The sequence below is a fragment of the Ranitomeya imitator genome, chromosome 5, assembly GCF_032444005.1.
Source record: "Ranitomeya imitator isolate aRanImi1 chromosome 5, aRanImi1.pri, whole genome shotgun sequence".
Taxonomy (NCBI): Eukaryota; Metazoa; Chordata; class Amphibia; order Anura; family Dendrobatidae; genus Ranitomeya; species Ranitomeya imitator.
In genome coordinates, this window is record NC_091286.1 from 229,181,362 (window position 1) to 229,198,905 (window position 17,544).

General features: G+C 46.1%; 1 protein-coding gene across 2 annotated transcripts in view; it reads left to right on the forward strand.

Annotated features, from left to right (window-relative positions):
- The first annotated feature begins 2,381 nt into the window (after positions 1–2,381).
- Positions 2,382–17,544, forward strand: part of NHSL1 (NHS like 1) — a 265,624-nt gene continuing 250,461 nt past the window's right edge. Inside the window, exon 1 of one of the 2 annotated variants that reach the window (XM_069725945.1) lies at positions 2,382–4,248. In XM_069725945.1, the coding sequence (XP_069582046.1) occupies positions 3,951–4,248 (298 nt within the window). In that variant the 5' untranslated portion in view covers positions 2,382–3,950. The remainder of the gene's footprint in view (positions 4,249–17,544) is intronic. The other variant, XM_069725943.1, reaches the window with a different exon arrangement.

Below are 17,544 nucleotides of genomic sequence, written 5' to 3' on the forward strand. Positions count from 1 at the left end.
CGCACGCTGAATCCTGACGTCATCCAACCACGCTGCTGTATCAGACAGGAAGCGCAGGCAGGAAGCAGGATGGATCCGTGCAGCTCTGCTCCACTGCCATTTTGTAGGCAGCGAAGCTGCAGGGATTGCTCCCTGCCCGTCGCACATGAGGGCAATCTGGCCAGGGGCCCCTCGGGCCAAATTGCCCTCAGTGTCAGCCGCCCCGGAAGGGGCCCCCCTCCACCTCCAGGCCCCGATGCAGCCGCATCGGCTGCACATGCGGCATGTCCGCCCTTGACTATATCTGGTTTTTGGTTGGCCATAGAAAGTAAATATTCACTAGCAAATTCTGACAATTCTGCTTATCTTCCGCTCGCATCTCAATCATGGGGTACTGATGGATTACCATGGCACCCAAGGGCCAGCTGAAAGCCCCCATGGCTGTCAACACAAAGCAACCATTTTTTTTTTTTTTTACAAAATTCTGATTATTTTTTTTTCTGCAAAATGAAAACCGTAAAACAATAGTGGAATAAATTTTTTTAGCCAGTTCATCCAACTTGGATTTTGTTTTCAGTTTTTCAGCACTGTGTATAATGAAATGTATTGTGTAGATAAATACTACAGCTTGTTCCACCCGAAAAAAAATTCTCATGGGTCTATGTCAATGGAAAAATAAAAAAGTTATATCTCTTCGAAATAAATTGTATGGTTTTAGCTGTTTAGAGTGGTGCGGCATGCTACACTATTCTGGCAACACCAGAGAAATGAGCTGGAGCATAAAATAGTATACATGCAACGTGTAGAAACACATTCGCATTGTGGCTTTTTAACAGACAAAACCTAACATAGAAACAAAATGAGTATGTACCCTGCAGTAAGTAATTAGTAATAGTGCTTGTAAATAACATAGGGTAATTACTCTGTTTTTAATCAAAAAAAGCGTATCCCACCTCAACAAGACGTACCCCCATTGGAAGGGTCCTAACCTCAAATATTAAAACCTCACCTTGTGTCAGATGACCTCATCCTCACCTAAACTTGGGTCTGACAACCTCAACCTTGTGTCAGATGACCTCAACCTCACCTAAACTTGGGTCTGACAACCTCAACCTTGTGTCAGATGACCTCATCCTCACCTAAACTTGGGTCTGACAACCTCAACCTTGTGTCAGACGACCTCAACCTCACCTAAACTTGGGTCTGACGACCTCAAACTTACCTTGCGTCAGACGACCTCAACCTCACCTAAACTTGGGTCTGACAACCTCAACCTTGTGTCAGACAACCTCAACCTCACCTAAACTTGGGTCTGACGACCTCAAACTTATCTTGCGTCAGACGACCTCAACCTCACCTAAACTTGGGTCTTACGACCTCAATCTTACCGTGTGTCTGATGATCTCAACCTGACCTTGTAACCGACAACCTAAAACTTACTTTGTGTCTGAAGATCTAAACCTGACCTTGTATCTGACAACCTCAATCTTACCTTGTGTCTGACGATCTCAACCTGACCTTGTATCTGACGACCTCAATCTTACCTTGTTCTGACACAAGGTGAAGTTTTTTATGCTTTTTTTTATTATCAAGCACAGTGTTTTCTAAGTACCCTCTGTTATTTACATGTACTAGGACTATGTACTTACTGAAGGGTATGTATTAATTTTGTTTCTATGTTATGTTCTGACTGCAATGGCAATTAAACAATAACAAAAACCTAATGAATAAGAAATAAAGGTGCATTTACACCTGCCGACTGTAGCCATTAAATGATCGACAATTGGCTTCTCACAATCCCATCGATAGTCGTTTGATGGCCTGCTTAGTTTGACCGGATCCCTGTGAGCACAAAATGATTACGATCGTTCTGTGTACATAGAATTTCATCAGCAAAAAAATTCTGATATTGGTAAAATAGAAATAGACATGCAGATATTTACATAACATTTACAAGATAAAAATCTTGGGTGGACAATAGATTTTAGCAGGTAGCAGCCAAGAACCTACTTTGTTTATTTACATCAGTACATGGATTGTATTGACCACCTTATTAGCAGCATTTACAGAGGGGAGCCCAATCATTACAGCTTCATTGGTGGCTAGAGCCCCCAATATGTGTGTGACTTTGCCATCTTGGGTAGAGTAATGTAAAGAACATGTCTCTGGCAGCAGAACATTGCTGATTCATAGTTCACTGCTGTCAGGACCTTGCAGTTTGCTGTGCAAACACTTGAGGGATCCACAGGTGTCTGGTGAGGTCTCCTTTGTGCTGTACCCTGGACTGTCTGAGCACTCCTCCTGCCTCCCCTCCCTAGGAGGCTGCAGACTGTACACACAGGAGGAGGAGAAGGAGGAGGAGGAGGGCTCCAAAGAGGCTCTTTTCCTGTTTCGTTTGAAACACAAGGCTGTGCCTTACCGGCTGGGCTGCCAAGTTCCCTCACTGCTGCTGTCTTTTTCTTAGCAGATCGTGAAAGTTCAAGCCACTCTGAAGATGCACTGACTTCCTCACTCTTCTACCTCCCTGCTTGCACCATGCAGCTGCCTGGATAGACTGTCTTGTCTGCTGCATCCCTGGGACTAGGGGGAATCCAGGACTCTTCTGCATCCTTGGGGCTGGAGGGGACCTAGGACTTCTCTGCATCCCTGGACTAAAGGGGGTCCAGCAGTCTGCTGCTTCCCTGGGACTGGAGGGGACCCAAGACTCTTCTCCATCTCTGGGACTAGATGGGACCTAGGATTCTCCTGCATCCCCAGAACCTTAAGTGAACCCTGGACTATTTTGTATCCCTGGGACCCAAGACCCTTCTCCATCTCTGGGACTAGATGGGACCTAGGATTCTCCTGCATCTCCAGAACCTTAAGTGAATCCAGGACTATTTTGTATCCCTGGGACCCCAAGACTCTTCTCCATCTCTGGGACTAGATGGGACCTAGGATTCTCCTGCATCCCCAGAACCTTAAGTGAATCCAGGACTATTTTGTATCCCTGGGACCCCAAGACTCTTCTCCATCTCTGGGACTATATGGGACCTAGGATTCTCATGCATCCCCAGAACCTTAAGTGAACCCAGGACTATTTTGTATCCCTAGGGTTAGAGAGGACCAAGGACTCCTTTTCATACCTGGGCTTGAGGGTAACCAGGACTTTGCTGCATCTCTGGAACTAGACGTTACACAGGACTTTGTTGCATCTCTGGGACCAAAGTGGACCAGGACCATACTGTATCCCCGTGGTTAGAGAGGACCAAGAACTCCTTTTCATACCTCGACTAGAGGGGAACCAGGGCTTTGTTGCATCTCTGGGACTAGAGGGGAACCAGGGTGCTACTGCATCCCTAGGACTGGAGGGACCCAGGTCTATGCTGCATCCCTGGGACTAAAGGGAACCTCAGGGATATTGTCTGCTTGTCTATTGTATCTTTCAAACCAGTCTCCAGGGAGAAACTAGGACTGTGGTCGCTGCCGTACTGTGAAGACCCCCTATAACATTGTGTGCCTGATCCCTGGAACACTTTGATGCATCCCTGGAATTAGAGAGGACACTAGAAGTTGCTGCATGGATATAGAACAGAGTTTTTATTACAAGGAGCATCTATTCTGCACTGGATTTATCTGACTTTCTTTGTGTTGCTTTGGATCTGGAAGTCAGGTTTTGGATTTATGTCCCTCAGATGATCGCTGCCTCTTTTTATTAAGCAGGATACCTCAACAATATGTGCTAAGAATGCAAATGAAAGATGTTTTCCTAACTGTCACAATAGGGTACTGGTGACCCAGTGTGCCAGCTTGTGCTGTGGATGTCTCACACCTTAACAATAGCCATATGACCTTATTTTACACTACAGCTGATCTTCATTTGTTTGTCATGCCTGGTAGTAGGATCTGAAGGTGGAAGACTCAGGTTACTTGGATTTACCTGGGCTCCTGAAAATTCTTTTCATAGTAATTGGTATTCCTCAGCTTGTGTGATGCCCTTTCATCTGAGGACAGTACAGCCCACTAAGCTGTGCAGAGTGGGTACAAGTGATGGGCAAATACCCCGAGATGCATCAATTTCTGTCTTCACCTCACTACAAGAAGTCAATGTTCATTCTATGGTGCAAATTATCCACCAGCTTTCTAATCTCTCTTGCCATGCTGAGGACATCTTTACCAACATCCAGGGTCAAGCAATTACCCTGGGTCAGCGCAGTGCCCGCCTGCAGCGCCGCTTGGCATCCCTTCACCAGACTGTTTCAAACCTGGACCACAGGAAGGTGCCAGTCCGTAAGTAAACCTTTCCTTTGTCCCTTTCACCTCCTCAGCTCAGGTTACTTAGGTGCAATGTTTGTATTTCTTTCTGTATGGGATGAATCATTGACAATAGTGCATCGTTACATAATATGGCTATACTATTGGCACAGCTATTGTTATTAGTCTCATTATTGCTTATATAATTATCATTCTTATTAAATTTGCAAGCACAATTCTCCTATTAGAAGACTTATTCTTGCTCAGCCCATCCCTGCCAATACTGTCAATCATATTATTATGTCCTTGTGTACCTCATCCAGTGGATACACACCCATGTGCAAGCACACCCAGTTGTAGACTATTTTTAATTATTGCGTACCTTACTACCTATATAAGGTTTACATCTATGTCACCTGTTAATTAAAGCGCTCACCTAGATTACAGCATATGACATATCTATGTCTCCATCTATATGTAGACATGGCCATAAAAAAGTCCAGTTCTTTGATGATTCATATAGTTGGGCTGGCCTTAAAAAAAAACCCGTCAGGTCAAAACACCAAGGGCTGTGTTATTAAGGGCATTTGAAGTCAAGATTAGAGTTGAGCACATTTTTCAAAATTCGGTTCTGATTATGATTAGCGGCGAATATTGTTTTTGCAATATTGGCCGAACACAGCCTAACTTCATTGGAGTTAATAGGAGTAGAAATGAATATGTTCGGGAACCGATGGCACGAATATGGGAAATTCAGATTTGGTGACTGATTCCGAACATATTCGTTCAACTCTAGTCAAGATCAAACTTTTCTGGCCACAGGCTATCCCGTCACCTAAGTTTAGAGGGATATAAGGGATACCTGTCGAAAAATATTAGTGTTTATAGTATAAAGTCATCCTTGGCAATATGGGTGGGGGGTGGTTATGTATAGGTTTAGCACCGGAATCAGGGAACTTGAAGCTATACCTTGGCTACGAGATAAGCTATAACTTTAAGCTTTTTTTCGGAAAAACAGCTTGTCCGGATTTTTGCAATATTTTATTTCACCAACTAGATCTAATCTGGCATGTGGTATTATTATTGTTTTTGGCATTTCTTTGGGAATAGTACAAATGTTACAAACCTTATGTAATCACTCAACATTGTAATTGATGTCAAGGTCGGCCATACGTTTGGAATACAATACATGTACTTGTCTTTTTGGATACACATGTGATGAGCTGATGTGGTTAGATTAGTAAAATGCTTACATGGCACTTCCCTAATTTAAAGTTATTGTTTTGGGACGCTGCATTTGCTAATTTGCTGTGAATTTGTATCTGTTTTTCTGACTCTCAGATTTGTTTTTACCACAATTATCGGGTGCAATAATTATAATAAAACTGAATTGCTGTTCATGCATTTTTTTAAATTAATTTAAAGCACTGCGGAATATGTTGGTGCTATGTAAGCAAGCATAATATAGAAATAATAAATATTCTTCTAGGTTATCTAAAGGTGAAGTTACACTGTGCTGCCGTGTTGTGACATTTTCACCCTGGGATCGGGTGAGGTTCTCCGGAAATCTGCAAATCATTATCTTTTGAAAAATACACAAATTAACATGTTTAAAAGGAAAACTAAATGATCTTGCCAGCACAGTGATGGAAACTCAGCTACATGCCAGTAATAGCTGAAATAGCAGGATCATGTTTTGGTAGCCTGTTTCCCTAATATTTTGTTCTCAGATACATTTTTGACATAGCTGAGTAATATAAGGCACATACTTTTCAGTAGAGTTATACGCTTGACTATAGGTCATATGCATTCATATTTTTACTATGGAAAACCACCACATATATCAATAAATTGCATAGTTTTGCCTCATATTACTGGTAAATATCCATTTTGATACAGGAAAGATATATATATCTTTGTACCGTGTTAGCCAGTGTCTTTGCCTGATGAAGGGACCTCCGTAGTCTCGAAAGCTTGCAGTTTGTTACCAACTTTTCAGTTAGCCATTAAAATGCATCAACCACTGAGGACTCTCAATTCTAAATATTTTGGTAAATATCCGTAATTTAAAAGGGTTTTTAAAAAAGTAGTCCCCAATTGATCACATACTAGTAAAAAAACAAATGAGATAGTTTTCACCCTTACCAGGTCCAGTGCTTTCTTCATTCTGCTGCTCATTTTTGTGTTTTGGCTGTAGCGGTGTCATCACGTTGACATTGCACATCACTTCTCCAGTCAACCATTGAACGCAGCGGATCTGCTGGCGTAGATGCCCTCAGCTCAGTGATTGGCTGCAGTGGTGATGTGACAGTATTGTTGAATCGAAAGCACAGAGTGGGGTGTATTGGTGAGGAGCTCATGCTGATCTAGGAGATTGTGATTTTTTTTTTTACTAGTATCTGATCATTTGGGATCCACTTGGGAGTGTGAAACCCCGCTAAGATGTATTACACAACACATTGGGCTAATTTTACACCATAAATGCATTCATATAATGTTGGTTAAATCAGTCCAAATTGCTGCAGATTGACATCTAACCTTTTAAATATTGCGCATTTTTATTGGCATCAGCTGTTTGAAGGCACTGTGAGCCTGTGGTGAGCGTATGCAATGAAATACTTATCCATTGCTGCCTTCTCCCGTTTCCAACACAGCTCTGTCCCTGTTCTGCTTAGTGAACCAGCTGGCCGGAGTTGCAGTTATGTGGTCTGCTGTGTGAACCAGCTAGCCGGAGTTGCAGTTATGTGGTCTGCTGTGTGAACCAGCTGGCCGGAGTTGCAGTTATGTGGTCTGCTTTGTGAACCAGCTGGCCGGAGTTGCAGTTAAGTGGTCTGCTGTGTGAACCAGATAGCCGGAGTTGCAGTTATGTGGTCTGCTGTGTGAACCAGCTGGCCGGAGTTGCAGTTATGTGGTCTGCTGTGTGAACCAGCTGGCCGGAGTTGCAGTTATGTGGTCTGCTGTGTGAACCAGCTGGCTGGAGTTGCAGTTATGTGGTCTGCTGTGTGAACCAGCTGGCCGGAGTTGCAGTTACGTGGTCTGCTGTGTGAACCAGCTGGCCAGAGTTGCAGTTATGTGGTCTGCTGTGTGAACCAGCTGGCCGGAGTTGCAGTTATGTGGTCTGCTGTGTGAACCAGCTGGCCGGAGTTGCAGTTATGTGGTCTGCTGTGTGAACCAGCTGGCCGGAGTTGCAGTTATGTGGTCTGCTGTGTGAACCAGCTGGCCAGAGTTGCAGTTATGTGGTCTGCTGTGTGAACCAGCTAGCCGGAGTTGCAGTTATGTGGTCTGCTGTGTGAACCAGCTGGCCGGAGTTGCAGTTATGTGGTCTGCTGTGTGAACCAGCTGGCCGGAGTTGCAGTTATGTGGTCTGCTGTGTGAACCAGCTAGCCGGAGTTGCAGTTATGTGGTCTGCTGTGTGAACCAGCTGGCCGGAGTTGCAGTTATGTGGTCTGCTGTGTGAACCAGCTGGCCGGAGTTGCAGTTATGTGGTCTGCTGTGTGAACCAGCTGGCCAGAGTTGCAGTTATGTGGTCTGCTGTGTGAACCAGCTAGCCGGAGTTGCAGTTATGTGGTCTGCTGTGTGAACCAGCTGGCCGGAGTTGCAGTTATGTGGTCTGCTGTGTGAACCAGCTGGCCGGAGTTGCAGTTATGAGGTCTGCTGTGTGAACCAGCTAGCCGGAGTTGCAGTTATGTGGTCTGCTGTGTGAACCAGCTGGCCGGAGTTGCAGTTATGTGGTCTGCTGTGTGAACCAGCTGGCCGGAGTTGCAGTTATGTGGTCTGCTGTGTGAACCAGCTGGCCGGAGTTGCAGTTATGTGGTCTGCTGTGTGAAACAGCTGGCCGGAGTTGCAGTTATGTGGTCTGCTGTGTGAACCAGCTGGCCGGAGTTGCAGTTATGTGGTCTGGTTTGTGAACCAGCTGGCTGGAGTTGCAGTTATGTGGTCTGCTGTGTGAACCAGCTGGCCGGAGTTGCAGTTATGTGGTCTGCTGTGTGAACCAGCTGGCCAGCGTTGCAGTTATGTGGTCTGCTGTGTGAACCAGCTGGCCGGAGTTGCAGTTATGAGGTCTGCTGTGTGAACCAGCTGGCCGGAGTTGCAGTTATGTGGTCTGGTTTGTGAACCAGCTGGCTGGAGTTGCAGTTATGTGGTCTGCTGTGTGAACCAGCTGGCTGGAGTTGCAGTTATGTGGTCTGCTGTGTGAACCAGCTGGCCGGAGTTGCAGTTACGTGGTCTGCTGTGTGAACCAGCTGTCCGGAGTTGCAGTTATGTGGTCTGCTGTGTGAACCAGCTGGCCGGAGTTGCAGTTATATGGTCTGCTGTGTGAACCAGCTAGCCGGAGTTGCAGTTATGTGGTCTGCTGTGTGAACCAGCTGGCCGGAGTTGCAGTTATGTGGTCTGCTGTGTGAACCAGCTGGCCGGAGTTGCAGTTATGTGGTCTGCTGTGTGAACCAGCTGGCCGGAGTTGCAGTTATGTGGTCTGCTGTGTGAAACAGCTGGCCCGAGTTGCAGTTAAGTGGTCTGCTGTGTGAACCAGCTGGCCGGAGTTGCAGTTATGTGGTCTGGTTTGTGAACCAGCTGGCTGGAGTTGCAGTTATGTGGTCTGCTGTGTGAACCAGCTGGCCGGAGTTGCAGTTATGTGGTCTGCTGTGTGAACCAGCTGGCCAGCGTTGCAGTTATGTGGTCTGCTGTGTGAACCAGCTGGCCGGAGTTGCAGTTATGCGGTCTGCTGTGTGAACCAGCTGGCCGGAGTTGCAGTTATGTGGTCTGCTGTGTGAACCAGCTGGCCGGAGTTGCAGTTATGTGGTCTGGTTTGTGAACCAGCTGGCCGGAGTTGCAGTTATGTGGTCTGCTGTGTGAACCAGCTGGCCGGAGTTGCAGTTATGTGGTCTGCTGTGTGAACCAGCTGGCCAGCGTTGCAGTTATGTGGTCTGCTGTGTAAACCAGCTGGCCAGAGTTGCAGTTATGCGGTCTGCTGTGTGAATCAGCTGGCCGGAGTTGCAGTTAAGTGGTCTGCTGTGTGAACCAGCTGGCCGGAGTTGCAGTTATGTGGTCTGCTGTGTGAACCAGCTGGCCGGAGTTGCAGTTATGAGGTCTGCTGTGTGAACCAGCTGGCCGGAGTTGCAGTTATGAGGTCTGCTGTGTGAACCAGCTGGCCGGAGTTGCAGTTATGAGGTCTGCTGTGTGAACCAGCTGGCCGGAGTTGCAGTTATGCGGTCTGCTGTGTGAACCAGCTGGCCGGAGTTGCAGTTATGAGGTCTGCTGTGTGAACCAGCTGGCCGGAGTTGCAGTTATGAGGTCTGCTGTGTGAACCAGCTGGCCGGAGTTGCAGTTATGCGGTCTGCTGTGTGAACCAGCTGGCCAGAGTTGCAGTTATGAGGTCTGCTGTGTGAACCAGCTGGCCGGAGTTGCAGTTATGCGGTCTGCTGTGTGAACCAGCTGGCCGGAGTTGCAGTTATGCGGTCTGCTGTGTGAACCAGCTGGCCGGAGTTGCAGTTAAGTGGTCTGCTGTGTGAACCAGCTAGCCGGAGTTGCAGTTATGTGGTCTGCTGTGTGAACCAGCTGGCCGGAGTTGCAGTTATGAGGTCTGCTGTGTGAACCAGCTGGCCGGAGTTGCAGTTATGAGGTCTGCTGTGTGAACCAGCTGGCCGGAGTTGCAGTTATGAGGTCTGCTGTGTGAACCAGCTGGCCGGAGTTGCAGTTAAGTGGTCTGCTGTGTGAACCAGCTAGCCGGAGTTGCAGTTATGTGGTCTGCTGTGTGAACCAGCTGGCCGGAGTTGCAGTTAAGTGGTCTGCTGTGTGAACCAGCTAGCCGGAGTTGCAGTTATGCGGTCTGCTGTGTGAACCAGCTGGCCGGAGTTGCAGTTAAGTGGTCTGCTGTGTGAACCAGCTAGCCAGAGTTGCAGTTAAGTGGTCTGCTGTGTGAACCAGCTAGCCAGAGTTGCAGTTAAGTGGTCTGCTGTGTGAACCAGCTAGCCGGAGTTGCAGTTATGTGGTCTGCTGTGTGAACCAGCTGGCCGCAGTTGCAGTTATGAGGTCTGCTTTGTGAACCAGCTGGCCGGAGTTGCAGTTATGAGGTCTGCTGTGTGAACCAGCTGGCCGGAGTTGCAGTTATGAGGTCTGCTGCGTGAACCAGCTGGCCGGAGTTGCAGTTATGTGGTCTGCTGTGTGAACCAGCTAGCCGGAGTTGCAATTATATGGTCTGCTGTGTGAACCAGCTGGCCGGAGTTGCAGTTATGAGGTCTGCTGTGTGAACCAGCTGGCCGGAGTTGCAGTTATGAGGTCTGCTGTGTGAACCAGCTGGCCGGAGTTGCATTTATGAGGTCTGCTGTGTGAACCAGCTGGCCGGAGTTGCAGTTATGAGGTCTGCTGCGTGAACCAGCTGGCCGGAGTTGCAGTTATGTGGTCTGCTGTGTGAACCAGCTAGCCGGAGTTGCAATTATATGGTCTGCTGTGTGAACCAGCTGGCCGGAGTTGCAGTTATGAGGTCTGCTGTGTGAACCAGCTGGCCGGAGTTGCAGTTATGAGGTCTGCTGTGTGAACCAGCTGGCCGGAGTTGCAGTTATGAGGTCTGCTGCGTGAACCAGCTGGCCGGAGTTGCAGTTATGTGGTCTGCTGTGTGAACCAGCTAGCCGGAGTTGCAATTATATGGTCTGCTGTGTGAACCAGCTGGCCGGAGTTGCAGTTATGAGGTCTGCTGTGTGAACCAGCTGGCCGGAGTTGCAATTATATGGTCTGCTGTGTGAACCAGCTGGCCGGAGTTGCAGTTATGAGGTCTGCTGTGTGAACCAGCTGGCCGGAGTTGCAGTTATGTGGTCTGCTGTGTGAACCAGCTAGCCGGAGTTGCAATTATATGGTCTGCTGTGTGAACCAGCTGGCCGGAGTTGCAGTTATGAGGTCTGCTGTGTGAACCAGCTGGCCGGAGTTGCAGTTATGAGGTCTGCTGTGTGAACCAGCTGGCCGGAGTTGCAGTTATGAGGTCTGCTGTGTGAACCAGCTGGCCGGAGTTGCAGTTAAGTGGTCTGCTGTGTGAACCAGCTAGCCGGAGTTGCAGTTATTTGGTCTGCTGTGTGAACCAGCTGGTCGGAGTTGCAGTTAAGTGGTCTGCTGTGTGAACCAGCTAGCCGGAGTTGCAGTTATGCGGTCTGCTGTGTGAACCAGCTGGCCAGAGTTGCAGTTAAGTGGTCTGCTGTGTGAACCAGCTAGCCAGAGTTGCAGTTATGTGGTCTGCTGTGTGAACCAGCTGGCCGGAGTTGCAGTTAAGTGGTCTGCTGTGTGAACCAGCTAGCCGGAGTTGCAGTTATGCGGTCTGCTGTGTGAACCAGCTGGCCAGAGTTGCAGTTAAGTGGTCTGCTGTGTGAACCAGCTAGCCAGAGTTGCAGTTATGTGGTCTGCTGTGTGAACCAGCTGGCCGGAGTTGCAGTTAAGTGGTCTGCTGTGTGAACCAGCTAGCCGGAGTTGCAGTTATGCGGTCTGCTGTGTGAACCAGCTGGCCGGAGTTGCAGTTAAGTGGTCTGCTGTGTGAACCAGCTAGCCAGAGTTGCAGTTAAGTGGTCTGCTGTGTGAACCAGCTAGCCAGAGTTGCAGTTAAGTGGTCTGCTGTGTGAACCAGCTAGCCGGAGTTGCAGTTATGTGGTCTGCTGTGTGAACCAGCTGGCCGCAGTTGCAGTTATGAGGTCTGCTGTGTGAACCAGCTGGCCGGAGTTGCAGTTATGCGGTCTGCTTTGTGAACCAGCTGATGGATGCCAAGAACTGGATCTCAACCAAACTTTTGACTTCTTGTTTTATATATTCTTAAATCCCTCTTTTATCACCAAAGATATTGATCAGCTGCAGCGGTAGTTTGTGTGCATACAGTATTCTGATCACTCGCGCCCCCAACACCCTGTTATCAACGCTGGTACATCTGTCACCATTAATGAAGTGTTCTTATGAAAAGTTGTGATCATGGACTTGAGAGAAGAACTCCTTACATGTATGATCTTGTCTGTAAATGATTATCAGATTATTAAAATAAATGTTCAACAATGTACAGAATTGTTACCTAAGATTGAGGATTGGGATCTTACCAGTCACAACATGGTAGCCATGCGGTAAGGTATAGTTGACTGCATGATGTCCGCTATAAATAATCAAGAATTTGCCCAGAAGTGATCACGTCATGATATCTGAATTAGAAGTTGGAAGACATAATTGTATATACGTGTGTATTTCTTTGGTAGATGTCCTTAACTTGATCACAACTTCCCATCCCATGTTAACCCATTCCGGGACAATCCCGTGTGTCCCTTTAACTTGTAAATGTAATTAAAAGCTGATAAGGGTGAATCCGACTGGTGCATTGTCATTGAGCTCAACAAAAACCAAAGGGCGGTCACGTGTGGAGAGCAGCTGACACCACAATTCAGCCAGGCTCCCCTAGTGTCAGATAGGCGCCCCTGGCAGAAGGCTTCGCCGGCATACCTTGACCACAGGACCCCTCCTCTAGAAAGTCTAGGATTTCTATGAATGTATTTTCACAGGTGCAGGAAATTATCCCAGCTCCATAAAGATTGGGATTTGGAGTCCTTTACCCTCCTAACACATGAAGAATGTAGCAGTGAAAGAACGGCAGATAAATATCCTCAGCATGTGTATTAGAAAAATAAACTCTGACCATGGAATATGCATGTTTTGTATTATCCCCACCAGGATGTGCCTGGCTGGAGGACAGTCTTCTCGGTAGAGGAGAACATGGTCTACACGTATTAATCATGCACAGATTAATTATAGTTCTTTGAATCTTAGAAGTTAAAGTCTATTAACCACATCAAACAGAAGTAATAGAACTATCAGCCAAATTAACTTCTAAACGGCCCTGTAATGCAAAGTCAATGTAGTGTATTGTTTTGTGGGCTGGGAAAGGGCGGTTTTAAGTTACCGCTCACCGGCCAACAAGAATATTCCAGCGGAGATTCACATATCTCTGTAAAATCACAAGAAATATGTTTCCATCTTTGTTTGTTCTCTGACATATTCTATAAAGCTATGCAGATGGTGTATTCATCCCAAATGGACCCATCTCCAGTGGGGCTTCCGGTGCTGTATAAGTTCCCTATGATGCCCAGATTTATACCGCAACTCATCTACTAATATGATTTTGGAGTGTTGTTTATTATTAAGTTTTGATATGTACATTGGATGGTAAGTTTTAGGCTATATTCACACGTAGGAAGGGGGCTGCGGGTTCTCCCGCGGGTTTTCCCGCAGCGGACTTGATAAATCTGCGGGACAAACCCGCTGCGGTTATCTCTGCAGATTTATCGCGGTTTGTGTTGCGGGTTCCGCTGCGGGTTACTCCTGCACTTGTTTTACTATTGATGCTGCATATGCAGCATCAATAGTAATGTTAAAAATAATAAAAATAATGATATACTCATCCTCTGACATCCCGATCTCCTCGGCGCTGCAGGCGGCGGTCCGGTTCCAAAGATGCTGTGCGAGAAGGACCTTCGTGACGTCACGGTCATGTGACCGCGACGTCACCGCAGGTCCTGGTCGCATAGAAAACCTGAGACCGGACGGCTGCGTACAGCGCTGGGAGGTGAGTATATCATTATTTTTTAATTTAATTCTTTTTTTTTTTACACAAATATAGTTCCCAGGGCCTGGAGGAGAGTCTCCTCTCCTCCACCCCGGGTATAACCCGCACATTATCCGCTTACTTCCCGCATGGTGGGCACAGCCCCATGCGGGAAGTAAGCGGATCAATGCATTCCTATGGGTGCAGAATCGCTGCGATTCTGCACAAAGAAGTGACATGCTGCGGGTTGTAAACCGCTGCGTTCCCGCGCGGTTTTTCCCGCAGCATGTGCTCAGCGGTTTGCGGTTTCCACAGGGTTTACATGTTACTGTAAATGCAATGGAAACTGCAGTGGACCCGCAGCGGTAAAATTGCCGCGGTTCCGCGGTAAAAAACGCAAAGTGTGAACATGGCCTTAATGTCTTTGTGATAACAAATGTCTGGTCATCTGCTTCTGGTATGGCCACGCAACAAGATGTCACCTACCTGCACAGGTGCCCAGCATTCTTCTGCCTGATACAACGGATCCCCTGCATTGCACCATTCTGCCCATGAGATCCATGAAGGCATTGGTCCCCATCCTAAGGGGGCAGTTTGGACCAACTGGCTCGGACTTCAACCAATGCCATAATATCTCAGGCTTTAAAGGAACCATTTATACAGTACACATGCACTCTCTAGGCGCCATTATAGTCTATGGCCCCCTAGGCACATATGCCGAATCTCGTTTTTTGTTTTTTTGTTAACTAATTTATGCAGTTGTGCATAAATTTGTGATTCTTCAGAATTTGTTTTAGTCTGTGCCTGATGAAGGGACCTGTGTAGTCTCGAAAGCTTGCAATTTGTTACCATCTTTACAGTTAGCCATTAAAAGGTATCAACCACTGAGGACTTTCAATTCTAAATATTTTTGTGTCATAGTGATCCTTTCTGTGGCTACATCATCTACCTATTATGTATCTTTCTTGTGTTTTCCAAGTGTCCCATAAAATGACAAAGAGCAATTTTACTCATGGGCGAACCTGACTTTGCCACATGTATCTACAGAAGATGCAATTTGCATATTTACAAAAATGTAGGAAATTCTATTGAATATATGAGTCTCTTCTGCATTGCTGTATAATGAGAAGCTTCAGTTGTTGTAGGTTCATTGATTTATTGGAGCAGCTGAAATGTCCATCCCAGCCAATGTTTACCCATGGTCACCTCTGTGCCTTTGGAACAATCACCTAATAATTGGTCTCTTTGTTGTTTTTGTCAGCTCTCTACAGTCTGGACCTTGTACCATCTGTGACCTCAACGGTCACTTCCATCCATTTACAGGACAATTGAACCGTGGTGACTTAACCTGATTTCTTGTGGAAATTAAGAAAAACATGTCATTTCTGTCTAGATTTACACACAAGTCTCTAACGGCCAAGCACCAAATGTGTTTTTTATCTGTTATTTAAGGTAGCTTTTGTATTAGAACATTATAATATCTCCATATCTATCTATCTATCTATCTATCTATCTATCTATCTATCTATCTATCCCATATCTATCTATCTAGCTGTCTATCTATCTATCTATCTATCTATCTATCTATCTATCTATCTGTCTATGTTTCATATCTATCTATCTATCTATCTATCTATCTATCTATCTATCTATCTATCTATCTATCTATCTATCTTATATCTATCTATCTATCTATCTATCCCATATCTATCTATCTAGCTGTCTATCTATCTATCTATCTATCTATCTATCTATCTATCTATCTGTCTATGTTTCATATCTATCTATCTATCTATCTATCAAGAGAAATATTAGAGCAGCATAAAAATAATAAAAATTATTTTGGGGGGATTCCTATCTATCCATCTATCTATTGTATCTCTCTATGTTTCATATCTATCTACCGTATTTATCTATTATCTATCTGTCCGCCCATCTGTCTTGTAATTTTCCATCTATCTATTCTATATCTATTTATCTATCATCGCTATATTATAAGAAATTGTATCCCTTGTTGTGTTGTAGCAGAAGAAAATGAGGTCCGATCCAGCATTCTTCTAAAGATAATATTTTAGCTTTATCCACTCACAAATTAAAATCCAACCCAGACCAGCAACAGATAAACCGACGCGTTTCGAGCAAACAAATGTTCTTATTCATTGACTATGATTAACAATATTTGCTTGTTCGAAACTCGTCAGATTAATGGTGGTCAGGCTACTTTCACACTAGCGCCGGGCTCGGCCCCTCGCAGTGCGTCGGGCCGAGGTTACCGACGCTAGCGTTGTTTGCGCCGCACAACGGGTGCAGCGGATGCAGATTTTCATCGCATCCGCTGCCCCATTGTGAGGTGCGGGGAGGTGGGGGAGGAGTTCCGGCCGCGCATGCGCGGTCGGAAAAAGCGGTCCGTCGGCAGCAAAAAAACGTTACATGTAGCGTTTTTTGCTCCCGACGGTCCGCCAAAGCACGACGCATCCGTCGCACGACGGATGCGACGTGTGGCAATCCGTCGCAATGCGTCGTCAATACAAGTCTATGGGGAAAAAACGCATCCTGCAAGCACTTTTGCAGGATGCGTTTTTTCTGCAAAACGACGCATTGTGACGGATTGCAGTTAACGCTAGTGTGAAAGTAGCCTAAACTGGATCTTAATTTGTGGACAATAAAGTCATAAATATTTTATGTTCAGAAGAGTGCTGGACCTACTTGTCTTGTGCTACAAGCTATATGGAATGCCACGTCTTGTCCGTTCAGTTACTCTAAGGGTGAGCTGGTTTTGCTCCCTGATTCATGTATAACAATATATAATAATTGATAGAAATATCCTTAAGTCCAGCATGAAACCTTTGTGTCCACTGACCTAGCCATTGGGAGCCTTATCTCCATTGCACATACCATCTCTCCGTATGTAATGCATTTTTTACAGCACGTTCTATGGAGTCCTACCAAATTTTCAACGTAATTTTCAAGCTATTTGAAATAATGATAAGTTGCAGCCGGTTATAATCACGCATCACAACATGGAAAGTAAAGCGATTTATGTCACAACGCCTACAATGACTTTAATTATTGAAAAATACAAATGTCTTTAGATTTCAGAGGTCTGAGACAGTCTAAACTACCTGGTCCATCTGCTGGATCCTTCCATGGCTCTCCAGAAAAGCGTTCTGATAGGTCTGGAGACTAAGGCTACGTTCACATTAGCGTTTTGCGTGTTTGCGTCGGGCGCCGCAGCGGCGACGCATGCGTCATGCGCCCCTATATTTAACATGGGGGGTGCATGGACATGCGTTGTGCTGCGTTGTGCGACGCATGCGTTTTTTTTTGCCGCAAGCGTTGGGCGCAGAAAATGCAACAAGTTGCATTTTTTTTGCGTCCAAATTTCGGCAAAAAAGGACGCATGCGTCGCAAAACGCAGCGTTTTAGCGTGCGTTTTTATTTGCGTTGTGCGTTGCGTCGCCGACGCAGCGGCGCACAACGCAAATGTGAACGTAGCCTTACTTGGCTCCATGAGATGATATGAAATGTTTGCAACATTTATATATCAGTCTTCTGGTTTTATAATGAATAGTTCCAAAGGAAGGTGTATTGGATTTGACACGTCAATACAAAACTGTAAAAAGAGCTAAAAACCTTGTGCCGTGTAGCGGACATGAGAAGCCAAGCACTTCTCATGTCCGCTACACGGCACAAGGTTTTTAGCTCTTTAGCTCTTAGCAATGGTCGCCTGCAGCAGATGTCTGTTCCTGTACTAAGAGAGGGAATGAAATATCCAGGTG